This window comes from Mus musculus, chromosome 2 (genome assembly GCF_000001635.26).
Source record: "Mus musculus strain C57BL/6J chromosome 2, GRCm38.p6 C57BL/6J".
Lineage (NCBI taxonomy): Eukaryota > Metazoa > Chordata > Mammalia > Rodentia > Muridae > Mus > Mus musculus.
The window spans coordinates 163,354,657-163,379,252 of NC_000068.7; the positions used below are offsets into that span (position 1 = coordinate 163,354,657).

Sequence of the window (24,596 nt, forward strand, 5' to 3'; positions counted from 1 at the left end):
TACCATCCTTCTGCTGCTATCTACCTTTTTTGAGACAGGATCTCTCACTGGCCTGGAGTTTCCCAAAGTAGGCTAGGCTGGCTGGCCAGTGAGCCCCCGGGGATGTCTGTCACCTCTTTTCCCAAATTGGTATTACAGGTACAGTAACCAACCCTGTTGGTGGTGGTCTGGTTTTTTTTGTTTGTTTGATTGTTTTTTATCAGATTTATTGAGTTTTTATTTCATGAGTGCAAGCGTTTTGCCTGTATGTATACGTGTGTGTACCACATGTGTACCTGGTGCACAGAGGTCACAGAGGGCATCAGATCCCCTGGAACTGGAGTTACAGATGGTTATAAACCACCCTGTGTTTTCTGAGAATTGAACCTGGGTCCTCTGGAAGAGCAGTGAGTGCTCTTAACCACTGAGCCACCTCTCCAGCCCGTTGTTTTATTTCTTGACGTGGATCCTGAGGGTCCTCACCTTGAGTGGCAAACACTCTGCTGACTGGTCGTCTCCCCAGTCACAGCTCTACCGATTGCACTGTCTCATCAGCTCCCAGCCTACTTTTTCCAAGCTCTGTGACTTCAGTTAGGCTGCTTTACTTCCTGTGCTTTGGTTTCCCCTTTGTGAAACGGAAGAAACCCCAACATCTGACTACAAACAGCTGTGACTATACCCAGAGCCAACCAGGACTGCCCCAAGCTTAGGGACTATACCACACCAGGAAGCCCACTAAGGTGAGAGATGACCCCATCTCTCTCACAGCTATAACCCCCCATCACTGAATATCATGTCCAGCACACAGTAGGTGCACAGCTGTAGCAACGAACTTTATACCCAACGCATAATAGGTGCAGGTGCATACAAGTTGAGGTTTTGCTCTTGGTGTAATGGATTTGACTCAGGTTTCCCAGGAAGAACAACTAACCCACACAATGAAGGCATTTAAAACCAAAAAAAGTAAGGAATTTGATACAGTAACTCAGAGACTTTGCTGAGCCTTTTAAGAGGTTACAGGTCTGGGCCTGGAGTGGTAAAAAGAAGGAACATGAGGTGTCCTACCAGGAAAAACAGAGAAACAACAGGTCCCATGCCTGGTGACCAACCAACCACGTGAGGAAGGATGTGGAGGCCTGAGATGCTATCAGGAAGCAGTGTGGCGTCGGGTAGAGCTAAGGAACAAGTCAGGTGGGAGCGAGCACTCAGGGGAAGATGGGAGGTGGGAGGGACAGTCGAGGCAAGACCTGAGAGGTGGACTGGAGGGGCCATGCTGGGTACATGGGGGATGATGGCTGAGCACAGAGGTTCAAGGCTAGGCACCAAAGTGAGTCGCTGGTCTACCCAGTCACTTAATCTCTGATTCTACTTCCTACAGAAGGAAGCTGGATTACCCCCGAAACCCAGTAAGACAAAATCTACACGGCTTTGTTCAGTGGCTGGGGCCATAACTCACTCAGTTAAGGTTGCCTCGGAGGCACAAGTCCTGAGCTAAATCCCCAGCACCCATGTAAAAACACCAGGCATGCATGGTAGCCCAAGTTCACCAAGCGACTGGGGCAGGTGAGCAGCTCACCAACCTGTCTCCACCTCTTCCTGGGCTCACAGCTAGACTTTCTCCCAGGGTCCCTTTCAGGCCACGTGACTATCTCTGACCAATAGAATGTAAGATAATCTAATTTCGTGCTTCCCAGCCTAGCCAATAGCATCCTTCCATGGGTATCCTGGGCTCTGTTTTCTCCCTTTACCAGCTAAAGAGAATGTGGCCTTAGAAGCCATATGCTAAAAATAGCAGAGCCACAAGGTAGATGGATTCTAGCCCCTGAATTCTCACGAACATGAGCAAGAAGTAAATAGAAAGAATCCTTTATCTGTACAAGCAAGGGGACGGAAAGGATGAAGTTGGAGTGGCCCTGCCCCTCCCTTCCACTCTTCTTCTAGTGCTCTGGCAGACCTCGGCCATGAGATGAACTGCCCAAAAGACAGGGTGAAAGGACAGCTGCTGTCTTCAGATAAGATTCTGGTGCACACCATTCGTCTGAATAGCCACCTCTTTTCCACAAGAATGCCGAATCGACAACTGTGAGCTGTACGTATACAGGCCTGAAAAGGCTGGGGATGCCTTTTGCTCCTTTGCCTCCGAATGACAGGTTGCTGGTGGACAGGTGCTTATAAATCTAGCTCTTACAGCACTGATGCCACGCCCCTTCCCACTTTGGTCTGTAGAGTAGAAGAGGGCCGGGAGAAATCTTCCAGGCCAGTGTTCCTTTTTACGTGTGTGTGTGTGTGTGTGTGTGTGTGTGTGTGTGTGTGTGTGTGTGTGGTGGCCCTGAGCCTGCAGCTAGGCCCGCAGTCCGTGAGCCCCCGTGGTCCCGCTGTTTCCTCTTGCCCACATGCTGCCAGGTTACAGTTGCTCATGAAGACCTGCACAGCTTTTTACTGAGTGCTGGGAATTCCAACCCAGGCCCTCATGCTTGTGTAGCAAGAACATTTACCCACTGAGCATCTCCCCGGCACCTCTGGATACTGATTCTGTCGGTCTTCTCGTGGGGCAAAAAACAATTGATGGTTCAAGGCTGGTCATTAAGCAGAATTATTAAAATTCCATTTCTTTCTTTTCTTCCTTTCTTTTCTTTTCTTTTCTTTCTTTCTTTCTGTTCTTTTTTGTTTGTTTTCTGTTTTCTGTTTTTGTTTTTTGTTTTGTTTTGGTTTGCTTTGTTTTAAACAGAGTCTCACGTGTCCCAGTGTCCCAGACGGCCTTTAAACTCACTATGTCCTGGGAAATGGCCTTGAACTCCTGATCCTTCCTCTTCTACCTCTCAGGCACTGGGATTATCCACATTTGCCACTATGCTTAGTTTAAAGTTCATTGCAATCAACATTTGCAAGTAAAAATGTGTGGACAAAAGAGTGTGCTGTGTGACAAGATAGCATGATCATCATTATATCTTCTTTTATTTTGAGAAGAAGGTTGCAAGGGTAGAGGGCAGATACAAAGGGATGGGGAGATGAGTGGGATGGGGGGGTGCATGATGCGAAATTCACAAAGAATCAATAAAAAGTTAAAAACAAAACAAAACAAAAGAATTCAATTGAGCCAGTCATGACGACTCACTAATCCCGACACTACAGACACTGATAAAAGTTCAAGGCCAGCCTGGACCACAAAGTAAGATGATGTCTCAAAACCAAAAGGAAGAACATCAATTCCATTTCAGTCATCCTGCTCACACCAATAAGAAAAGTCTCATCGCTAGTGTGCTCGCCCACTGTGTGTGTTGGGGGGAGGGTGCACACACCCACACACACTCACTGATTCTCTCTGACTGTGTGTGTGTTCACTTGCTCTGTTTCTCTCTCACTGTGTCTCTGTGTGTGTCTGTCTCTCTTCTCTCTCTTGCTCACTTTCTCTCCTTCTGTCTGTCTTATTATTGGGGATACAGCCTTCCTATTAACTCTTGGGTGCTCCCAGCAGGTGTTCTTTCCAAAAGCCCACACTTCACCTCTGAGCCACACCCCTAGCTCCCACAGTCCACATCTGAGCTATAGCCCTAACTTACAAAGAATGAAAAAAACCCAGAAGCCAACAGCCTCAAGACTGAACTTGGAGTAGAATATTGAAGGACAGCTTTGTGGCATCTTGCCTTGTATGATTTTTTTCCTTCCGGCTAACTTCTTTAATCTGCTCTTGCATTTTTACTTATGGTTTTATAAAACTCTTTGATCACAATTAATTTAGGTTTAAGAAACTTAAAATGCTTTTAAATTGTAAGAGACAAACCATCCCAATGGTAGGTGGCTATGCCAAGGTTAGGGGATGGTAACTCAGTGGCCAGCCTCTGGAAACCTTGCCTTAGCCCATAGTCACAGGGCTAGTCCCTAGGATTCTATCTGGGCTAAAGTCATGTTCCAGACAAGCCATGTTATAGCAGAGGATGCTCAAGGTTGGGATGTGGCAAAAGCCAAGCAAGGAAGTGGATCAACAATGTTGTCATTGATGTTTCTTTCCCATGGATGTGAACACAGCACCCAGAGCACAGACCTCTGAGAAGTCATATCCCACCAAGAGTTACAAAGTTACCCCAAGTATCTCTGCAAGCAGTGGCAGAGGCCTCCCAGCTAAACAGGAGTCGATGAAGATAAAACGAACCAGCCTACAGAGAACCCTGCATCCCCCAGCTGTGCTTAGAGGAGATTTGTTCTAGAAGTTTGCTGGCCTGAGGGGGAAGTGATGTGTGCAGAGCGTGACCTGACTCAGCATAGAAACACTCAAACAACACATTCTACAGCTGCCCGAGAAATTTAACAGTTGCCCAAGAAATAATGAGTTACATGGGAGTTTAAAATAATCCGAGAAAGGCCTTTATTCACAAAAACACAGAAAGGCCTCTAATATAGGCAGCTTATAGAAGAAAACCCCCAAATTTAAAACAGTTCATATGATAAGCAAATTTTGTGTAAGAAAGAGGAAATTATGGGGCTGGAGAAATGGCTCGGATCTTTCAGAGGATGGGAATTTGGTTTCCAGCACCCATATCAGGAGCTTCACCTACACCTGCCTGTAAGCAACTGTCTGTAACTCTAGGCCCAGGGGCTCAGAAGCCATCCATGGGCCTGATTCCCTTTTGTGGGCACCTGCATACATGTCACACACACACACACACACACACACACACACACACACACACACAAACAACAAAAAAGAAGCAGGAATATAAATACACACTTGTTTATAGCAGGTTGAACAGCACAAACTACCTCTGTGTTCCACCTTCCTCCGTGCAGAAAGGAACCCAGGGGAGAGACACAAACCAGAGTGGCCTGTGACACAATGCAGACATGGCCAGGAGACAAAGATAAGAAGAGATAAACTATACTTAGGATCGAATGAATGTCACACACACACACATTACTCACACAAATTCTGAGGGCCACTCAGTGCACTCAGTGTGGTTTCTGGTGTGTGTGTGTGTGTGTGTGTGTGTGTGTGTGTGTGTGTGTACCTGCTCCAATTGTCTCTTAAAAGGGCAACCGAGCTAGGGTGGAGGGCACCCAAGCCTCTAACAAATCTAACATCTGCCCTCGACCTGGGATCGGAGTACCATGCTCCCCATTCACCCCCTGACCAAACTCATGTAGGGTCACAGCAAGCTCTGGGTGGTTAGAAGTCACAGTTTAGATACTGGGTTGCTATGACCCTGTGCTAATTCCCCTTCCCAGATAGGATTGTGTGAAGCCGGGGAAGGGCACTTCAGCAGTTAGGTGAGAAGCCAGTGTGAGGGATAATGGTTTGCCTTTGGTGGCTTTGGAGATGGGACCCTATGCAGCACACCACATTTTCCTCAAGGTAGCAAGGGACAGGTTCTTTTTGGGGTGACTACTGGGGGTGTGGAGCTGGGGGTGGGGGTTGCACAGAGAGCTTACCCTGTGTTTGACTGTCTGGCTCAGCAGTCAGAACCACCAGGAGGAAGATAACGGTATATAATAATAAAATGACAGTTGGTGCTGGTGTGCCAGGCATGGCAGATAGAACTTTAGAAACACTTTACACAACTTATTTTAATGTGCTCGTACACTACCTTGGGCATGGGCAGTAAGCAGCAGATCCATTTCTACCACCTTCCACGGTTGGGGGAACCAAGGCTCTGGGAAAGATCGTGCCTGGGGGGCAAGTGTTACCCAACCCCAAAGCCTGTACTCCTGAGCATGAACGTACCTCTACACAAAAAGGTGGGAACGTGAGGGAACTTGAAGCTAGGGAGACTGAAGACACAGAAGTCATGAGTGCAGAAGATTGGAGACAGGTTATGTCTAGGTCTCTGCAGGGTCACTGGGCAGATGTTGGGACAGATGTTAGCAGCTCACCCATGTATCCTTTCTCCCCCACAAGCAGAAGCCCTGTTTACTCAGGGAAGTGTCGCATCTGTCTAAAAATCACCTTTGCATCTGGCTAAAAAACACAGACCCATGGGATGGGGTAAGCCCCAAGGTGGTGGGGGAGGGGGTGCTGCCTTTACAAAAAGAGCAGAAGTTATGGCATCTGACCTTCCTCCTCCTCTCAACTCTATTTAAATATGAAGATAAAAGCTACTCTCTAAAGAGAACAGGAGAAAAGACAATGAAATGGGCCATTAAGGGTGTACAAGAGTGGCCACAAGTCCCAGGGAAGGCACCACTGGCAGCCTCCAGGACCCACTGGGGCCCTCCAGATCTCAGGGGCAGAACCAGAACCTGTAGGAAGAAGCCACAGGAGGGAAGAAAGCCTCCTAGCCTAGAAGATCCCAAGGCCAAGGCATCCAAAGTTGGTCTCGGCCCGTGTCCAGCGGTGCTGCGCTCCCGTGCCTGCAGAGGCAGAGGCAGTGAGTGAACTTGGTAGAGGTGGAGGGAGGACATTCTGACTTTGACTGGGGCAGCATTTCATGGTCTATCATGCTTCACTCACTCACACCTTTGGAGGTGAGGAAAGAAAGGATCCTGCAACGTGTGCCCAGTTCTGCATGGCATTCGGCGATGGCCTGCAGTGACCTGCAAGGCCACACAAAGGCACTGCCCAACAAAGTTCCCCGCAGTTAAAATGGTTTATAGCTGTGCCCTCCTAGATGGCAGCTGGCAAGCACGTGAAATGCGGCTACCACACCTAGGGATTGAAATGTCTAGTCAACTTAATTAAAATAGCCATGTGTGAGGACTAAAGAGACGACTTAGCTGGTAAAAGTGCTTGACCAGCAGGCATGGGGAGCTGACGTCAACCCTTAGATGAAGGTCAGGTGTTGTGGCAAATGCCTGGGATTCCAGCGAGGGGAAAGCAGAGGCAGGTGGATCCTGGGGCTCCTGGGTCAGCCTGCCTAGCCTATTTAGCACGCTTCGGACCAGTGAGTGAGCCTCCCTCAAAAAATAAGGCAGGGGCTGGAGAGGTGGCTCAGCAGTTAAGAGCACTGACTGCTCTTCCAGAGGTTCTGAGTTCTATTCCCAGCAACCACATGGTGTGTCACCACCATCTGTAATGGGATCTGATGCCCTCTTCTGGTGTGTCTGAAGACAGCTACAATGTACTCACATACATAAAAATAAATAAATATTTTTAAAAAAAAAATAAGGCAGACAACTTGTGAGAAACTGTACTCTGTCTTCCACATGTGCATAGTACATGTATGTCCACACATGTGTGCTCACATGACCAAGCATCTGCTTGTACACACACACGCACACACACACACACACACACACACACACACACTCACACACACATGCTATATGTAGCCAGCAGACATGGCTGCCATCTGTTTTCACCAACAGCCCCCGCCTCTGGTCTCTGCTTCTGTTAATCCTTCTTTTTTACTCCAGCCACACGGGGTTTCCCTGCCTCATTTCCAAGAGCCCACTCTGTTCCAGGCACACTCCCGTAGCGTACCTATGACATGCTTCCCTCTGCACACAGCCTGCTCTTCCCAGACTGCACTCTGACTCGCTCTGTCTCAAGAGCATCCTTAACTGCTTCCTTCAGTGTAGTCCTCCTTGGTCACTGGGCTCCTTCTGTAATGGAGAAGGAAGTCTCGGATCTTCAGACTTTCTTGCCCAAGCCTGGCACACAGTGGGCTCCCCACAAACACGTGCTGAATGTGTTTGGAGGCTGAAGTGGGTTCATAGAGGGTGCCTCTATCCTGGAAGTCTTTTTCCATGGCAAGACGCTTGAGATCTGCACAGTCAACCTGCTTTTGGGGGCTTCTGCATACACCGTGTACTATGGCAGTTGCTGTGACTTCAGACCAGGCAGGAGCTAAGTCAGACCTGACAGACAGGCTGGTTAGTGAGGGAAAGGTGTCTCATGCTGACGGAAGCACACATCTGAAGAACCATGGTCAGGAGAGAAGGCCCCCCTTGGAGGAACTGTGTCTGAACACAAGTTGATGGCACACTAATGTGGGATGGGCCTGGTGGGGTGGGTGACCTGGGGCCACAAAAGGAAAGCTCTAGAAATTCTAGGAACCTGTGATTTCTCCTATAGTGACATCTCTAGAATCCACACAGCGTCTCCTCTGCTTAATCCTAACTTCTCCCACAGTCGTGGAGGACAGGTCTGCATGAAGTCAGACTCACCAGGCACTGTCACAGTCCCCTAAGCTCAACTGTCCACTGTCCACCCAAGAGCTCTCTTGGATGCAGTAGAGGCTGTCAGGTGTTCCTGTCACCCCACCCAAGTCCAAACCCAAACCAGAAGTGGGGTGATTTCTGATCCATGGAAGACTCAGTAAGTGAGTGGGGGAGGTCAGGGTTCAACCATCAGAAGGAAAATCCTGAGGGTCCCCACTGCCTCAGATGAGTCCAGTCCACGTGCTCTGAGGCTCTGAGGCAGTGACCCTGTCACACAAGCTGTCCTGGGTGCCTCTCTTCCCCATCGCACCCTCCCAACTCCTCTCATCTCCGTCCTCAAATTATCTCCTAGATAAACTGCATGCATCAAACCCCCATCTCAGGCTCTGTCTCCTAGAGTACATAGATTAAGGGACCCACCCATCTGAGTGCTTGCCGGAGTGGGCTGGCAATGATAGGGAATCGCTCTGGCTGCAGAGGAAGGAAGACCCAAGAGGAGCCTTTAAGGGGACAGTGAGAGGGGCGGGTAGTGGTATAACTGAAGGAAGGGGCCAGACTCAGGCTTGACAGCCTGAGGTGCTGCTGAGGCCTGGCTGGAAGAGCCAGTCTTGCCCCATGCCAGCCCTCTATCCCAGCCTGGCCCTGAGACCTGCTGCAAAGACTATTTTTAGAGAGTTGGGTGTTTGCTTGGAGGATTTGAGGCCTGGCTTTATTTTTAACTCCTCTCCCGTGGCAGGGCATGACTGCTCCAGACTAAGGAAGGGAAGTGGAAGTCGGACCCAGCTTTGGAAGCCCAGCACGGCCAAAGGCAACAGGACACGTGGAGCAAAAGGAAGCCCAAAGCTGAAGCTGGCTGGTTTCACCTACTCCCCTGCCTCAGTGTCGGGGAGGGAGGAGGAAGATAAAATGCCTTTAGCCTCTACTCACTGAGCACCCACAGGACTCCATGGATATGCAGAGAAGCCCAGAGCACCCTCCTATCATCCTGCCACAACCCCAGGAGGCAGGACCACTGTTGCCCCATTCTACAGATAAGGAAAGTGAGATGAGAGAGGCAGATAGAAACCTAGTTCCTCAGTGAGCTTGGCTTATGGGGCCTCCGGCTCTGCCAGACTAAGGCATGGCCAGGCAGCCATCATCTGCCTATGACAACAAGGTAAACTTGGCACCCACTGACCCTAAGGGCTAGGAGGCTGTCTCTAGCTGATGAGAGGGTTGAGGTAGGGCAAGCGAACTTGAGGCTTGCCTGTGTCTGATGTTTTGTGGGTTTATACTGCTTTCCTCCTCCATGAAAGACGTAGTGTGGCTAACAAGAGGCTCTCCCGAGAGGAGGAGGAGAGATAAACGCTCTCAGTATGGAGCCAGAAAGTGTGGTCCCCCCCCCCCCACACACACACCTTATACTGTGATAGGTCCTGTCCTGGGCTTGTCACATGGCTGGACATCTCTGGGTCCTCTCGCCAGCCCACTTCTCTCCTGACCTCTAAGTTATGAAGGACACGGGGAAGGGGAACTTATAGAGAGAGCCACGTACCACATGTAGGACCAGAGCCCAATCCCTCAACCCTGACTGTGACCTTGAAGTCTCAGGGTCTCCCCATACAGCAGCCATGGCACAGTTGTCTACACCCCTAATTCCAGCATTCTGGCATCTGGACCCTTCCATGCAGGCCCCTGCTTCCCCTGAGCTCAGCTGTGGTGCCAGGGCCAGGCCAAGCCTCCCAGGGACACCTGGACATGTGCAGGGAAGGATGCTTCCCTCCTGAAGGTGTAGGCAGCCGGCCTGTCCATTCTCTGCCTTTTCTAGGCAGGCTAAAAGATAAGGTACAGAGAGCCCGGTGGAGGTGGAGAGGCAAAGACCCTCTTTCCACCACACAGGCCCCTGGCCTTTGTCCATTAGATCCATTTATGTCCCCAGACACCAACTGAAACTTCACATGTGCATCTCCCATCTGCTCTCCACCTCAGTCCTCTGGGCTCCGACCTAGCCCATCACACACCCTGGCTGGGCCCCATCCCTTCCCAGGCCTCAGTTTCTCCATTGTGAACCCGGCACACTGGGCTTCATTCTCCCCGAAGAGCCTCCCATTTGACTGGAGTTTTCTGAGGACAGATTCGAACTGGATGTTTCCCTGGGTTCTCTGCTCACCAAGCTTGGAAGGTCTCCCTAACATGCTACCTCCGATCTCTCTGCCGCGAAGCCACAGCTGCCTCATGTATATTTCAAGAATCCCACCCTGACAACTCAGGAAATTCCATCTACCACGGTCTTCAGACTCTGGGCGGCAGAGGGATTTTGTCCATCTGGTGACTCACAGAGGAAAGGCTCGGGGAATGGCAAGACTCTGAACTGGAGCCTTTCTGCCGTTTCAACCCATTTCTGGGGAGGTTAGCGCACCTCCTGACAGAAATGTCAGGAGACAAGCCACAGGGAGGACACCACACAGCTATCTGTGGCATGTCGAGAGTAATCCCTGAGGGCACGACACATGTGCTTATGTCCTCAAATAATTGACAAAGAAAAAAGAGGTGAAGCTCTTGATGTTGGCACTGAGGTTGTGGGGCAGCGGGGCGAGGGGGGCGGGGCAGTGTCCATCTGGTGAGAGCCCCTTGGAGCTCGTCAGGGCCAGTGCATTGCACACTGCTTGGCCCAGAAAGTCCTCTCTAGGCACATAACCCACCCCTGCAACAAATGTTCTTAAAATATTTGTAAGATGTACAGGGGTGTTATGGCCACTGCAGAGGGATATTTCAGGAGTGTGCTTGCTTGTATTAACCTACTCCACGGTACTGTGAACCTCGCCAGGACAGCCCACTGAAGTGGCTCCCAGGAGGTAACCCCTTGCTGCGACTTGGATGAGGCAGCCTTACACCCAAGGTTCAACATGCATTTTTTTTAAAGACAGAGTCTCACGTAGCCTAGGCTGGCCTCTCATATAGCCAAGGCTGGCCTCTCACTTATTCTGTCGCTGAGGATGGCTTTGAACTTCTTTGTACTCCTGCTCTGACCTCCCAAGTGCTGAGACTGCAGGTGTGTGCTGCCACACCTGGCTTATGTGGTGATGGGGATCAAGCCCAGGGCTTCCTGCATGCTCAACAAACATTCTTGCATGCTGGACAAGCCACACCACAGTTCAGGTTCGTGGAAATTTCCAAAACAACATATTCATATTCAGACATTTTAATAACTTTTTTCTAAAGATTGATTTATTATTATATGTAAGTTCACTGTGACTGTCTTCAGACACACCTAAAAGAAGGGAGTCAGATCTCATTACCGGTGATTGTGAGCCATCATGTGGTTGCTGGGATTTGAACTCAGGACCTTTGGAAAAGCAGTCAGTGCTCTTAACCGCTGAGCCATCTCTCCAGCCCTCCCTCTTTTTTTCTTAATAACTTCTATTATAGTCTCTTACAATCACTGCTCTCTTGTCCCTCTAATTGTTATTGAAAAATCTACTGTACCCAGTTTAGAAATTAAACTCTATTGGAAGTCCTTACATAGGAAAAATATTAGTGTATAAAGGCTCAGTACTATGCATGTTTGTTGTTATGTCTTAAAGCATCCCCCATGGACAAGGGGACTTATACGGTTCCAGTGAGCCCTAATGATGCTTGAATATCTCTAAGAAGTTTCCTAGGTGGACCATTCTCTTAACCAGCTACTATGAGCAAGGAGAAGGGCCCTGAAGTGTTCACCACCAGCTTGTTTGGTGTTCATGGAGACATTAAAGGTTTTCAGGCACCATGCAGAGAGATCTGGCTAACTAAATCATTGTACCAACAAATTATGGGGAGACATCATGTATCTCTTGGAAGTGTCCCAGAGCACCATGAAGATAACTGTCATTATGAAAAACAGAGGCAAACAAAAGCAGAGAGATTTTCCAAACGGATTCTTTTTTTTTTTTTTTTTTTTGGTTTTTCGAGACAGGGTTTCTCTGTGTAGCCCTGGCTATCCTGGAACTCACTTTGTAGACCAGGCTGGCCTCGAACTCAGAAATCCGCCTGCCTCTGCCTCCCGAGTGCTGGGATTAAAGGCATGCGCCACCACGCCTAGCTAGAAATGCAGTTTTTAAAATATTAACTTACCAACCTGTATGGAAATTCCCCAAGCTTGCTATATAACCACAATAAATACCCTGCACCCCTAGACTCAAGGCTCTCACTTCTAGCCCACTGTGACAGGGACTGTGAGAATCCTTGCTCGCAAGCTCAGAGTTGGCTCCTCAGTGGTCCGTCTTTGGGGTCCCTTTGGGTGACTTGGGCTTAACAGCGACAAGTGTCTTTACCCGAGAAGCCGTCTCAGCAGCCCAGATGCCATTGCTCCTTAGAGGTGCATTTAAAAGTATTTTCAGATAAATTATCTCGGGAACGGTAGAGCAGACTATTTCAGGAAAACAAAACAACAGCAACAACAATAACCAAAAACTACATGTATAAAAGATGAAGCAAGAGCCGGGCCTGGTGGCGCACGCCTTTAATCCCAGCACTTGGGAGGCAGAGGCAGGCAGATTTCTGAGTTCGAGGCCAGCCTGGTCTACAAAGTGAGTTCCAGGACAGCCAGGGCTACACAGAGAAACCCTGTCTCGAAAAACCAAAAAAAAAAAAAAGAAGCAAATTGGCATCAGTGTTAATGATTGGCAGATCAAAGAAGAATAGTTACCTACTATATGGGACTATTCTATATGTTCTTTTATGACTAAAAAAATAGAGAGAGAAAAAATTTTATGTTAATACCAAGGATTTTATATCAAATACAAACTTCAAGAAAAGTACTCCACTTTTTCTTGAAAAAAAAAAATCAAGAACTGGGGTGGAGTACTGTGGCTAACTTAGTGGAATGCTGGAACAGCATGCACAAGGCCCGGGTACCAAATAAACCTAGATGGCGGCAGGTACTCATAGTTCCAGGAGGTGACAGGAGGGTCAAAAATTTAAGGCTATCCTCAGCAGCACAGAGTATGAGGCAAGCCTGGGCTACAGGAGAACCTTGTCTCAAAAAATACCAATCATCAAAATGTGTGCTAACCCTGAGTCAATGAACCTTCAGGCTGAGTTAGGTAATGTCAGCCTTCACACAGGGACTTGAAGAGGCCAGGTTCCTATGTCCTAGCCAGTCAGGTACAAACCTGCTACCTGTCAATAAAACATATCACCTCCATTATACCTACATGGGCAACCTCAGGGAACTGCCCCTACATCCCTGTCCCTGGCATTCGACACTCATCCTATCTTGGCCTGACCCAGCTGCCTGGCTGCCTTCTACTTCCAGGCCACTTGAGAACTTGTCACTTCCTGCATATTCAAACCTTGGGGATACACCTCCCAAGTTCTTCTACCTAGAATGACGGTTTGTCTTTCTACCTGAGAACTCCCAGCTGGAGGTGGCCACCTGCAGAATCACTTGTGGATTGCTTGCCCCTCACCACCTTCCAGCAGTTGCCTTGGTTACCCAGCCCCAAGCCCATTTCAGCTCCTTCCTCCCTCAGTTCTAGCACCCATCACATCCAGTCCTGGCCTTCACCCACACACGGTGAATCTCTGGGGGATGCTGACCTTGACCGTTCACTACGTGCACAATGATACAGCTCATGCCCTGCTCAGAGCAGAGTCATCAAACCCTGTGAAAGGAAACCCAGTCGTGGGGACATCATACAGCAAAGAGGGGGCATTCTTGCACCAGGTCCTGTAAGCTTCGACTCCCAGTGTGACTGACGTGCTTAGTCTGGCTTGTGCTAACCCCAGATCCAAACCTGAGCCGATCAACACCATAGCCCCAACGCCTAACTACTGTGCACAGAATTTCAGTCCCTAACAAGCTACAAAGCCAGCATTCAACACAGGGTCTCCCAGAGGGCAGTTCCAGGAAGGAATGAAGGCAGGAAATGGGTCAAGGGTCAGAAGAGCCAATGCAGGGATATCATTCTGGTATACATTCTTCTAAGTTGTTGGGGACTTCATCATGGGGCAGCTGAGAACATTCCAGCACTGTCCCTTGCTTGCACATGGGGGACACAGGAGAACATTAGAAGACAACAGCAGAGGTATGCATGAAGCCCCAGCCAGAGAGCTCAGCAAACAGACTGCTGTGGTCCCTGTCAAAGCTGTGAGGTGGATGTCGGCCTTCTCCTTTGAGGAAGGAGGAAAGTGGGAACTGGAAAGGAACCAGCAGCAGGCAGTTGGGGCCCCACCCTCAGCCACGGTCTGTGCTCCTTCCAGAGGGAACCATTAACTGTGGCATAGGCGGGTGTGACAACCAGAGAAGCCGAGGCATCTCCTCGATTCCCTCCACCACCTAGACCCATGACCTTAAAAGGAGTTAGGAAAAGAGCTCTTGGCCACAAAATCCAAAGGCCTGGATCCCTCGGTGTCTGTGGGCATGATGGCATACTTTCTGTGCCTCAGTTTCCCCACGTGGTCAGAGAATGGCTGGACTATCTCTGAGGGTGTGGATGGCTCTAAGACTCAGAGCAACACTCTCCAATAAAAATGTGATGTAAATAATTCATATACATAATTACATAATTAATTAGCAGGAAGTAGGTAGAGTTAATATCAATAGTCTATTTTCCCCTGACACAGTGTATCTGAAACACGAGTATTCCAACATGTGAGCAGTAGTGTGTACACACAAGTATGTGCATCATAAATGTGTGTGCATGTGGGTGCCAGGGGCAGTCTCAGGTGTGGATCCTCAGGAGCTGTCCAACATGGTTGTCTGAGCCAGGATCTCTCACTGGGACCTTAGGCTTGCTGATTAACCCATGCTGTCTGCCCAGAGCCCCTAGGACTCTCTTGTCCACCTCCCCTGTGCTGGGATTACAAGTTCATGCAACCACGAAGTAAGTGTGTGTGTGTGTGTGTGTGTGTGTGTGTGTGTGTGTGTGTGTGTGTGTGTGTTTTGTATGAGTGCTGGAGATCAAACTCAACTCCTTATCTCATGCTTGCACAGTTATCAGCTGATCTATCTCCCTGGCTCTTTATAATTTTTTTTTAAGTTAACATTTGGGCAGGAGTGTTGGCTCAGCGGTTAAGAGCTCTGACTACTCTTCCAGAGGTTCTGAGTTCAAATCCCAGCAACCACATGATGGCTTACAACCATCCGTAGTGAGATCTGATGCCCTCTTCTGGTGTGTCTGAAGACAGCTACAGTGTACTTATATATAATAAATAAATAAATCTTTTTTTTTTAAAAAGTTCACAGCTTACTTTGCCTTTTTTTAGTAAGGTCTAAAGTCCAGGGCGTATTTCCCACATGTTAGTTGGGAATAAATGAATCTCACGGGCCCCAGAGTTTCATCCGACAAGAGGCTAGTGCACAGAATGAGAGTCTAGAATATTTTTCTGTCCACTGTCCATCTTAAAGGGGTGAGATGTGTTGGTTCCCTTCCTTGGCCAGGGAGAAATGTCTTGGTTGTGGACCCTGAGCTTACAGGCATAACCAAGCAGGGAGCCATGAGCTAGTGACTACAGAAAACAGAAGTCCAGCCTTGCTGAGTTCTGGGAGCTGCTTCCAGTCTCTCTGCATCCAGCTTACAGCACCAAAGCCCCAGGGAGGGAAGAGCCTTCAGGAAGACGCTGCAATCCTGTTTCCTCCTAACTCCAAAACTCCCTTAATTGGAAATTCTGCTGGGCTGGAATTGGAGCCTGGAGCCACTCCCACTCAGGCTGTATATTCAAGTCTCCAGCTCTCCCCAGAGTTCCCTGTACACAGCCGCCACAGTGTGCGATTGTGGGTACCAGATCCTCATTCCAGACGCCCAGGCCAGCTGCAGGGCTTGGGGACCTTCTCAGGGATAGTGCACACATCAAGGACCAAGGCAAGGAACATAAGAGAGCACACTGAAGTATCTCTATGTCACTGGGGACAGTTTGGGGAAAGCTGTCCTCAGCCAGAATTCATCCCTTTGTCTTTAAAACGGAACACATTGACTGACAGTGATTTGCACTGCTGGCTTCTCTAGGCCAGTTGTGAGCTCAGCTCCTCCTAACCTCCTCTCTGTCCTATACAGCACGAGGATCCCACAGTCAGAGTAGAGAAACAACTTGGGTGAGGCCATGCAGCTGGTACAAGAGACAGTATATCATCTCACGGTCTTCTGAACCCAGAATACAAACTCTGATTTTCTCCTCTCTGCGATGTCCCCAGGTGACCTAAGACAGTTCTGGGCATGGTGACAAATGCTGGTGACCCCAGCACTCAGGAGATGGAAGCAGGAAGAGCAGGAATCTGAAGCCAACCTTAGCTACATGGTGAGTCTAGGTTAGTCTGAGCTGGACAAAACTCTGTCTCAAAGGATAACAAATTGAACTGGATGGTGGTAGCGCACACCCTTGATCCCAGCACTCTCGACTCGAAGGGAAGGCAAGCAGATCTCAGAATCAGCGGACATCAGATGTTTCTCAGCCACCACCTGCCTGCCTGGCCAGCAATCCCCGGGAGTACACCTGTCTCCACCTCCCAGCATCACCCTGGCTTTTGTCCTTGACTGTCTGGAGGTCTGACTCATGCCCTTAGGCTCACCGGTTAAGCACTTTGCTGAGCCATCTATCACCACACCTCTTGCTTGAGAAATGCATTGCGGTGACCTAAGAAGTCAACAGTACAGATTTGGTGGAAAGAGATGCGAACTCTTTGCATCTCCTCGCAACTTTCGTTTCTTAATATTTAATATTACTTTACTGCTGGGCGGTGGTGGCGCACGCTTTCAATCCCAGCACTTGGGAGGCAGAGGCAGGCAGATTTCTGAGTTCGAGGCCAGCCTGGTCTACAAAGTGAGTTTCAGGACAGCCAGGGCTACACAGAGAAACCCTGTCTCGGAAAAAAAAAATTATTTGTATGTGGGAGGGGTGTGCATGTGTCTGCCTCGTCCACGAGAGGACATGAGATCCCCTCGGGCTACAGTTACAGGAGGTTCTCAGCTGCCTGATCTGGGTGCTGCAAATGCAACATGGGTGCTGGGAACTGAAATCTGGCCCTCAGCAAGCACACTATTCACTTTCAACCCCTGAGTCCCTTCTGCAGCCCCCTCCTTGCAACTTTTCTAGAAAATTAAAATCAATTCCAGTGCAAGCATTTTATCTTTCCAACAGTGCTCCCTGAACTCAAAAAGTATTCTATTCAGGTTGGACAATCAGTTGTATGGTCGCCTGTTCATAGGCCTGGTCTGCCTCGGGCCATCTGTGCTGCTCACAGAACGCCTCAGACGCCACAGTTTCTTACTGCAGGACACTGTTGGCTGTAGCTCTGAAGACCGACAACTTGAAGCAAGTTCAGCCTCAGATAAGGCCGTTCTCTTTCATAATGGCAACATGTACGCTCCAGCCTTCAAAGGAGCTAGGGGCTAGATTGGCAGAAGCAGACCAGGGCTTGGGAGCTCACTCAGTCTGTAAAGTACTTGTCACATAAGCATGAGGGTCTTGAGTTTGAACTCCAGAACACATGAAAAGAAATAGGCATGATGGCTCATGCTTATGATCCTAGCACTGGAGAGGCAAAGGCCAAGATCCCCAGGGTGCTCTGGGAAGCCAGCAAGCAAATCATGTTTTAAAAGACAGGGTGGGCCGGGCGGTGGTGGTGCACGCCTTCAATCCCAGCACTTGGGAGGAGAGGCAGGAGGATTTCTGAGTTCAAGGCCAGCCTGGTCTACAAAGTGAGTTCCAGGACAGCCAGGGCTATACAGAGAAACCCTGTCTTGAAAAAAACAAAAAACAAAACAAAGCAAAGCAAGAAAAGACAGGGTGGATAGATAGCTCCTGAGCAGGGTTAACCTCTAGTTTCCACATGCAGGCTCTCTGTACGCATGTGAATGTGTACACTGCACACATACTCACACTGTCATACACAGAGACAAAGAGAGAGAGAGACACACACACACAAGCACACTCTGCCACACACAGACACACACACACACTAGCATACTCTGCCACACACAGATAAAAATACAGAGAGATGCAAACACACACATTCTCTCTTACACATATAGACACACACACACTATCTCACACATACACACACACATATACACATACACACAAAGACACGGAGAGACACACTGTCACACACACAAAGACACACTGTCACACACAGACACACAGTCACACACAGAGACATACTGTCACACACAGAGACACACTGTCACAGAGACACACAGTCACACACATAGACACACTGTCACACACACAGACATATTGTCACATACACAGGCATATACACTCTCACACATACTCATACACATTCAAACACATACATAGACACACAGTCTCACAGAAGCACACACATATAGATACACAAACATACTCTCACACGCATGTACGCACGTATGCATACACACTGCAAACTCACACTTCTTTAATGGCATTACACCCACCCATGAGAGCAGAGCCCTCATGACCCAATCACTTCTTAAAATTCCCAGCTCTTGAGACTGCTAATACAGTAATCACACTTCCCTTCGAGTTCAGACAGCAGGAACATTCTGACCTTAGCAGCCTCTAACCGAGAAGTCTTACGAGAACTGTCCTTAATTTCCTTCCTATTTTAATGTACTGCTGGACACTCAGAATGATTTGAAGTTTAAGGCTGTGCAGATTAAAGCTTTGGAATCGGAAGGTTTGGACTTAAGACTTCTCCTGCTTGCTTTCTTCATGATATCAGGCACTGTTATGTTTTGAAATGGAGGTGCCCCCACAGGCTCATGTTTTAAAGATTTATTTATTTATTTATTTATTTATTTACTATTTTATGTGTATATGCATGCACCTGAGTCTATACATACACTATATTCATATGTGAACCGCAGAGGTCAAGAGAAGATGTCATATCCCTTGGAACTAGAGTTAAAGGCAGTCGTGAATGCTGGGAACCAAACCTGGGTCCTCTGCGAGAGCAGTGAGCTCCCCAGCCCTATCTGCTCACGTAGAGCAGCGAGCACTCTGAACTGCTAAGCCACACCTCCAGCCCCCACACCCATGGTTTAAATGACTGTTCTCTGGCCGGTGGCACTATTTTGGAAAGCATTGAAGGTGAAGCCTAGCTGGTAAAGGGTCACTAGGTGCAGGTGACTCTTAGCCCAATTCCTGTCTCACTCTCGGCTTCTGGGTCCAGAGCCTCTACCACAGTCTCCAGCCACCGTGAACTGAGTCTCACTGCCATGACACAAAAAAATAAGGGATGCAGGTATTTTGTATTCTTTGGGCCTCTGGTTCGCTCTGTCAAAGAAACCCTGTTGAGTGTCAGTGACTATTGGCACTGTTCTGCCTGTATTTGGTGGGTACTATAATGAACCTTCCAGGTTCTGTCTCAGGACCCAAGGGCTTCCTTCTCCCACAGACTACCAGCTCTCTCTAGGGATTAACCTGGGCTAAAGGGGGCTGTCCAGCCCCCAGGCCATGCTCCTTTCTGGAGAGGAGTCTGCATTCCAAATAGAGAGCCCAACTTCTTCTTCCCAAATTGGGATAACTTTGACAGTCATCCCTCCACAGAGCATCCCATGTGGTTGACGGAGGCCTCTCTGCCAGCCCCATCCTGCTTCCTCCCTTCTCCAGAGTGTTGATCCTAAGAGTGCTCCCCACGAACATCACCCCCCCCACCCCCGCCGGCACTCAGATCTCCATCTGAGTGTCTGCTTCTGGGGGAGATTCACCCTGTACTGGCTTTCTCAACCCTCGGAACAGCCCTGTTTATTCAGATGAGGTTATCGAGCTTTGAGAAGAAAACACAACTGGCCAGAGAAATGGACAATTAAGAAACGGTGACACCATATGGGGACTCTCAAACCTTCTGGGCTAGTGCTAGACAAAGCTCCTTATTGCTCCGAGCCTCATTTAGCTGCTCTAAAATAGCACAAGAAAGCTTGCAAGGCTGCTAAAGGCCTGGGAGGGGTCCAATTGTTGAACACACACTTAAGCATTGTTTAAGACAACAGGCAACCTCAATCTGCTTTACGATGAGCAGACTCGGGGATAGAATGTAGATCTATCCCTAGGGTGGGGCTGAGCGGGTGGAAGGGTAACTGGATACACAGGCGGGAGACTGGATAGGTGAGCAGGGTTGGGTGAATGGAAGTGTAACTAATGGTTGGATGGAAGTATGGTTAGGCGTGGATGTGGCTAGATGGCTGGATGGTGACAGGGTCATTGAGAGAGTGGGAGTGGATATCCCTACGAATAAAAGTGTGGCTGGGAGGTTGAATGAATGGACTGAAAGCAATGGTGGGTGAGTGGCCGGTCGGCCGGACTCACTCCTTGTTTTTACAGTAGATGGCATAGTTGAGTGAATAGAGACGTTTGGTGAATAAGGGATGGATAAGTGGTCGAATATATGTGTGAGTCTTTGCGTTAGTGGTCGGGTAGGAGATTAGACACCAGGGGAGTGGAAAGGGATGGGAAATTGGCTAGCAGATGAGGGTGGGTGTGGCCGTGTGGGTGGATACTTTGCTCCAGTGGCTATTAAAGAGATTGAGAAACAGGAAGTGTTCGGATAGGTAGAAGGGTTAGGTGAACAGAGGAGTTGTTTTAGTGTCAGAGTTGTGAAGGGATTGGAGGGATGTCTGGGTGAGTGACTGCTAGGCTTGCTGAATGAATGAATGAATGAATGAATGATGGTCTAGGTGGGTGACAGCATAGTGAGGTGGGTGAGTGACTGCATGGTGGGGTGGGTAAGCATTGAGTGGAGTGGGTGAGTGGATGACTCGCTGAGACAAGATCTGCCGAGGATTGGGATAGGGTGGATGGCAGCCACTGAGCAAATAACTGAGGCATGATGTCCAAGCGTGTAGATAACTAGATGCATGGGTGACTCTCACTGTAGAGAAATGTCCGACCAGACTTGACTCGGGACCTCCTAGGCTGTGTGTCTCCACCAGGCACCTACCTGGAGGCGGCAATCTCGGCCTTCTGGCGCGCGATGGCTGCTGCGCGCTGGGCGCCCTCCACCCCGTGCTCCACCTTCTGGCGGACCTTGCTGCTCTTGAGCGGCAGCACGCGGCGCTTGGTGCCCTTGACCAGCACATTGTGGCGGTACTTGCCCTCCTCGCGGTGGCCGTCGGGCAGCGTGGTGCGGCCGTAGCCGTGGCGCAGGTTGTCCAGCCACTCGCCCTCGTAGCGCAGGCCGCTGGAACGCTCGCTCACGCCGAAGCCCGAGCGCTTGTCGTTCTTCCACTCGCCCATGTAGGTTTCCGTGGTGGTGGCGTCGATGTCGGCATCGAAGGGCGCAGCCGCGTCGTCGGGGCCCTCAGCGCCCTCGGCCAGGCTGCCAGTGGATGCGGCATCGCTGGCTCCGGAACTCAGCTCGCTCTTGAGAAAGCTCAAGCGGCTCCGCTGGCTGCCCAGTGATGTGCGTGATTCTGAGCGTCGCAGCCGACCCAGCAGTGTGCCACGCGTGAACAGCCCTTGGGGTCGCGCGGCCTCTGCTGTGGCCAGCAGAGTGAGCGCGAAACCACCGCGCGGCACTGGGGGCGAAGGCAGCATGGGCCCATCTGCCGCCGGTGAGTCCGGAGCCACCGTTCCATTGCTGTGCTCGCTGCGCAGCGAGGACAGAGAAGTGCGCAGCGGAGAACGCACCACCACTGCCATCCCGTAGGGCACGCTTTGGCGCACACCGTAGCCATGGCGCATGCCGTTGGTGAATTGGCCTTGATAGGTTCCTGCGGGGCGGGCAAAGAGAGCTGTGTCAGTTACATGGCGGGGACTTGGTGAACCCCCCCCCCCCCAACATGGACAAGAAGGGGTGGGGCCCGAAGAGAGCAGAGGTTATTCTAGGAACAAGGAGTGCGTGCTCCCACTGGTGGGAACCTCAAGTGTCCAGTGAGTTGTGTGAGTCAAGAGAATCAGCACAAAGCTGTGTCGAGGCCCCAGTGCTGGGTGCGGTATGGAATCTTCGAGATGATATAAACGTTCCCATGGTGGGAGCATGCTAAGGTCACAGCAGAGTGTGCAGTGTGTGAATCCATAGGTTACACTGTAGTTTTCCGAGCAGGTCAAGCTGTGAACTCTACTTAAGCGAGGTTTAGAAACGGTAGCTCTGGGCAGCATTGTGTGGAGGGCCGGTGCAAAGCAGTGTGCACGCAGCCTGTTTGAAAAAAGCCCAATGGGGCTACCTAACTTAAGGCTGCGGTGCAGTCCTGGGTCAGAACTGCACGGAAAGGCAGGATTGACTGATCGTGCAAAACCATCAGAGGGCTGAACGGGGGTGGGGGGGGGAGTGGGAGGGGTAAGGTTGTGGCCAGGCAAGACCCCATTGGTACACAGAACAAATGCTCGGCTGTCCTATTGCCCAAGGTAGTGTGACTAGTGAGGCTGTGAACAGATAAGACAGCAAGTCTGCAGGCAGCATGAATGCTGGGAAGCATGAGGTGTGAGTGTGTGTGTGTGTGTGTGTGTGTGTGTGTGTGTGTCTTTTGACTACATGAGATCACAAGTGTGTGACTCAGGAAGCCATGTGTTCATGGTCCCATGGAAGTGACATTATGAACGTGCATGGAGTTCTGAGAATGAGAGGCCGCCTGAGTGTTCCAATACAAGGCTAGGGCACTTGAAGCAGTGAGATGCGCTTGTGGCCATCAAATCGAAACCACAGAAGACCTAGCGCTCAGACTGGTGGTGTAGGAGCTGCCAGCAGCCAAGGGCCCCTGTAGACACAAGCACCCCAGCTCGTGAGGATAAGTGCACGGCAGCAGTCTTGCACAAGTAGAAAGGCAAATTGACTCCGAGGACCACCTCAACCCTTGCTGTGTGACCTTAGGCAACTAGCCTGACCTCTCTGTGTCTCTGCTTTCTTATGAGAAAGAGTGATCACCCTCTACTTCTCAGTGGTAAAGCTTAAAGAGTCTGTAACTCCGGAATGCTGAAAGAAAAGATCTCTGAGAAAGTTGTACTGGTGCTGAGGTCACCTGAGCTCTATGAAGAAGCTGACACAGAACTGTCATGAAGACTTTGTGTTTCGTCCCTCTCCTACCATGGAGCTATCCCCAGGGCTCCACCTCAAACTGGTTCCACAGTGATGACATCATCTAGTGCTTTGTCTTCACTATGTAGGTCCTGCTGACCACCAAAACATAATCTCTACCACCCACAAGTTCCAGATGTTAGCCTGAAGACAGATGTCCCTAGATGTCACACACACACACACCACAACCTTCTTAGTCTTTCCTACAGTAGCACTGAAAGCCAGTCCTCTGGTCCACCTCTAGAGCTGTCATGAGTACCAGTACTATGGCATCAACATCCACTGCCCTGAAGCGGCCAGTCAGAGCCTTTGCTGCATCTTAAGAGTCCCTCACATATCTTCGTGGTAAAGGCTTGGTACCCGGCATGGCACTATTCAGAGGTGGTGGAGCCTTTAAGAGGCTGGGCCTTATGGGAGGCCATGTCTTTCCTTTCTCACTTCTTGAAGTGGGCAGGCATTATTCTCCCACCATGGTGAACCTATCACAGTGCAGACCTAAAAGCAAAAGGGCCGACAGGTCACGGAATGAACATCCCCAAAACAGAGCCTCCAAAACCTTCTGCAAGCTTTGGGAAAAGTAAGGACCTGTCCCTGTGACCTAAAAACCTGAGCCCCTCCTCTTAGAGGCTCCATTACAAAAGTAGATGGCTTTCATTTAGATAAATAAATAGAATTAAAGAAAATTTTAGAAAAACAAACAGACAGACAGACAAACAACAATGCCCAGCAGTGTTTTTGCAAATATCCACCAGGAATCATGAGAGTGGTCCCAACTCCAGCCCCTTCTCAGCATCCTCATTGAACTCCGTGATGGCTGGACCTCTGTTCTCCTCCTCTGCCTGCAACTGGTCAGCAACTCAGAGGGGCTCTGTCCAAATATGCAGACAGATCACCCCATTCTGCCCTTCTTATTCCAAAGAAAAGCTGAGGCCCTGGTGACCACAAGACCCTCCTGAATTTTAGCCCCACTACTTCTCTGACCTCACCTTCCTCTCTACTTTAGGCATAGAGGCCTCTTGGGTGTTCCTCTCCCAGACCAGCATCAGTGGATCCTACCTCAGGAACTTTTGGGAGTGCCCTTCTCTCTGACCAGAACGGCCTTCCCTCGGGTACCTACTGGCTCGCTCCCCTGTTGTCTTCAAGCCTCCACTCGTGTCAACCGTCCTGACAATGTTATTTGAAGCAATGACCTTCCCACAGGAGGTTTCTATCCCCTTCTTAGCTCCAGTCTCCCTCGAGCACATACAAAACAGTAGATGCCTTCTTTTCCTTCCCTTTGTTGTTCTTACTGGCGGCAAGCTCTGTAAGGGCAAGGATTCCTACCTGTTTTGTTTATTGCTTAGAAATATGAGCATTAGGGACTCAATACAGACATATTGCACAGCTGAATGAAATGAGTTCATTCAACTTTTATTGTCTTTTTGCCTCATCTGTGAGGGGAAAAAACAAAAACAAAACAAAACAAAACAAAACCCTCAAATAAAACAAAATAAAACACCTTGAAGAAAAAGTTCAGGTTTGGCAAAGATGAAAGACACACGGGATGACAAAGCTCATGTATCGCCAGAGCCCAAAC

At 49.6% G+C, this 24,596-nt stretch overlaps 1 protein-coding gene and 1 long non-coding RNA gene across 4 annotated transcripts in view, besides 1 other annotated feature; one reads left to right on the top strand and one right to left on the bottom strand.

The window, feature by feature from the left end:
- The window catches only part of Jph2 (junctophilin 2), a 61,808-nt gene that overhangs the window by 18,415 nt on the left and 18,797 nt on the right, over positions 1–24,596 (bottom strand). For all 3 annotated transcript variants that reach the window (NM_001205076.1, NM_021566.2, XM_006499972.2), the window contains one exon: positions 20,948–21,719. In NM_001205076.1, the coding sequence (NP_001192005.1) occupies positions 20,948–21,719 (772 nt within the window). The remainder of the gene's footprint in view (positions 1–20,947; positions 21,720–24,596) is intronic.
- Positions 1,678–10,604, top strand: Gm35750. Its single transcript, XR_375198.3, has 2 exons — positions 1,678–2,068; positions 8,807–10,604. It is a non-coding gene; the product is annotated as a predicted gene, 35750 (long non-coding RNA).
- Positions 7,797–10,815: an enhancer, noted in NCBI's record as "VISTA enhancer mm1646". NCBI's record gives its function as "enhancer in: somite[4/10] | limb[5/10] | heart[3/10] | facial mesenchyme[5/10]" and the evidence as "EXISTENCE:transgenic organism evidence [ECO:0001131][PMID:17130149]".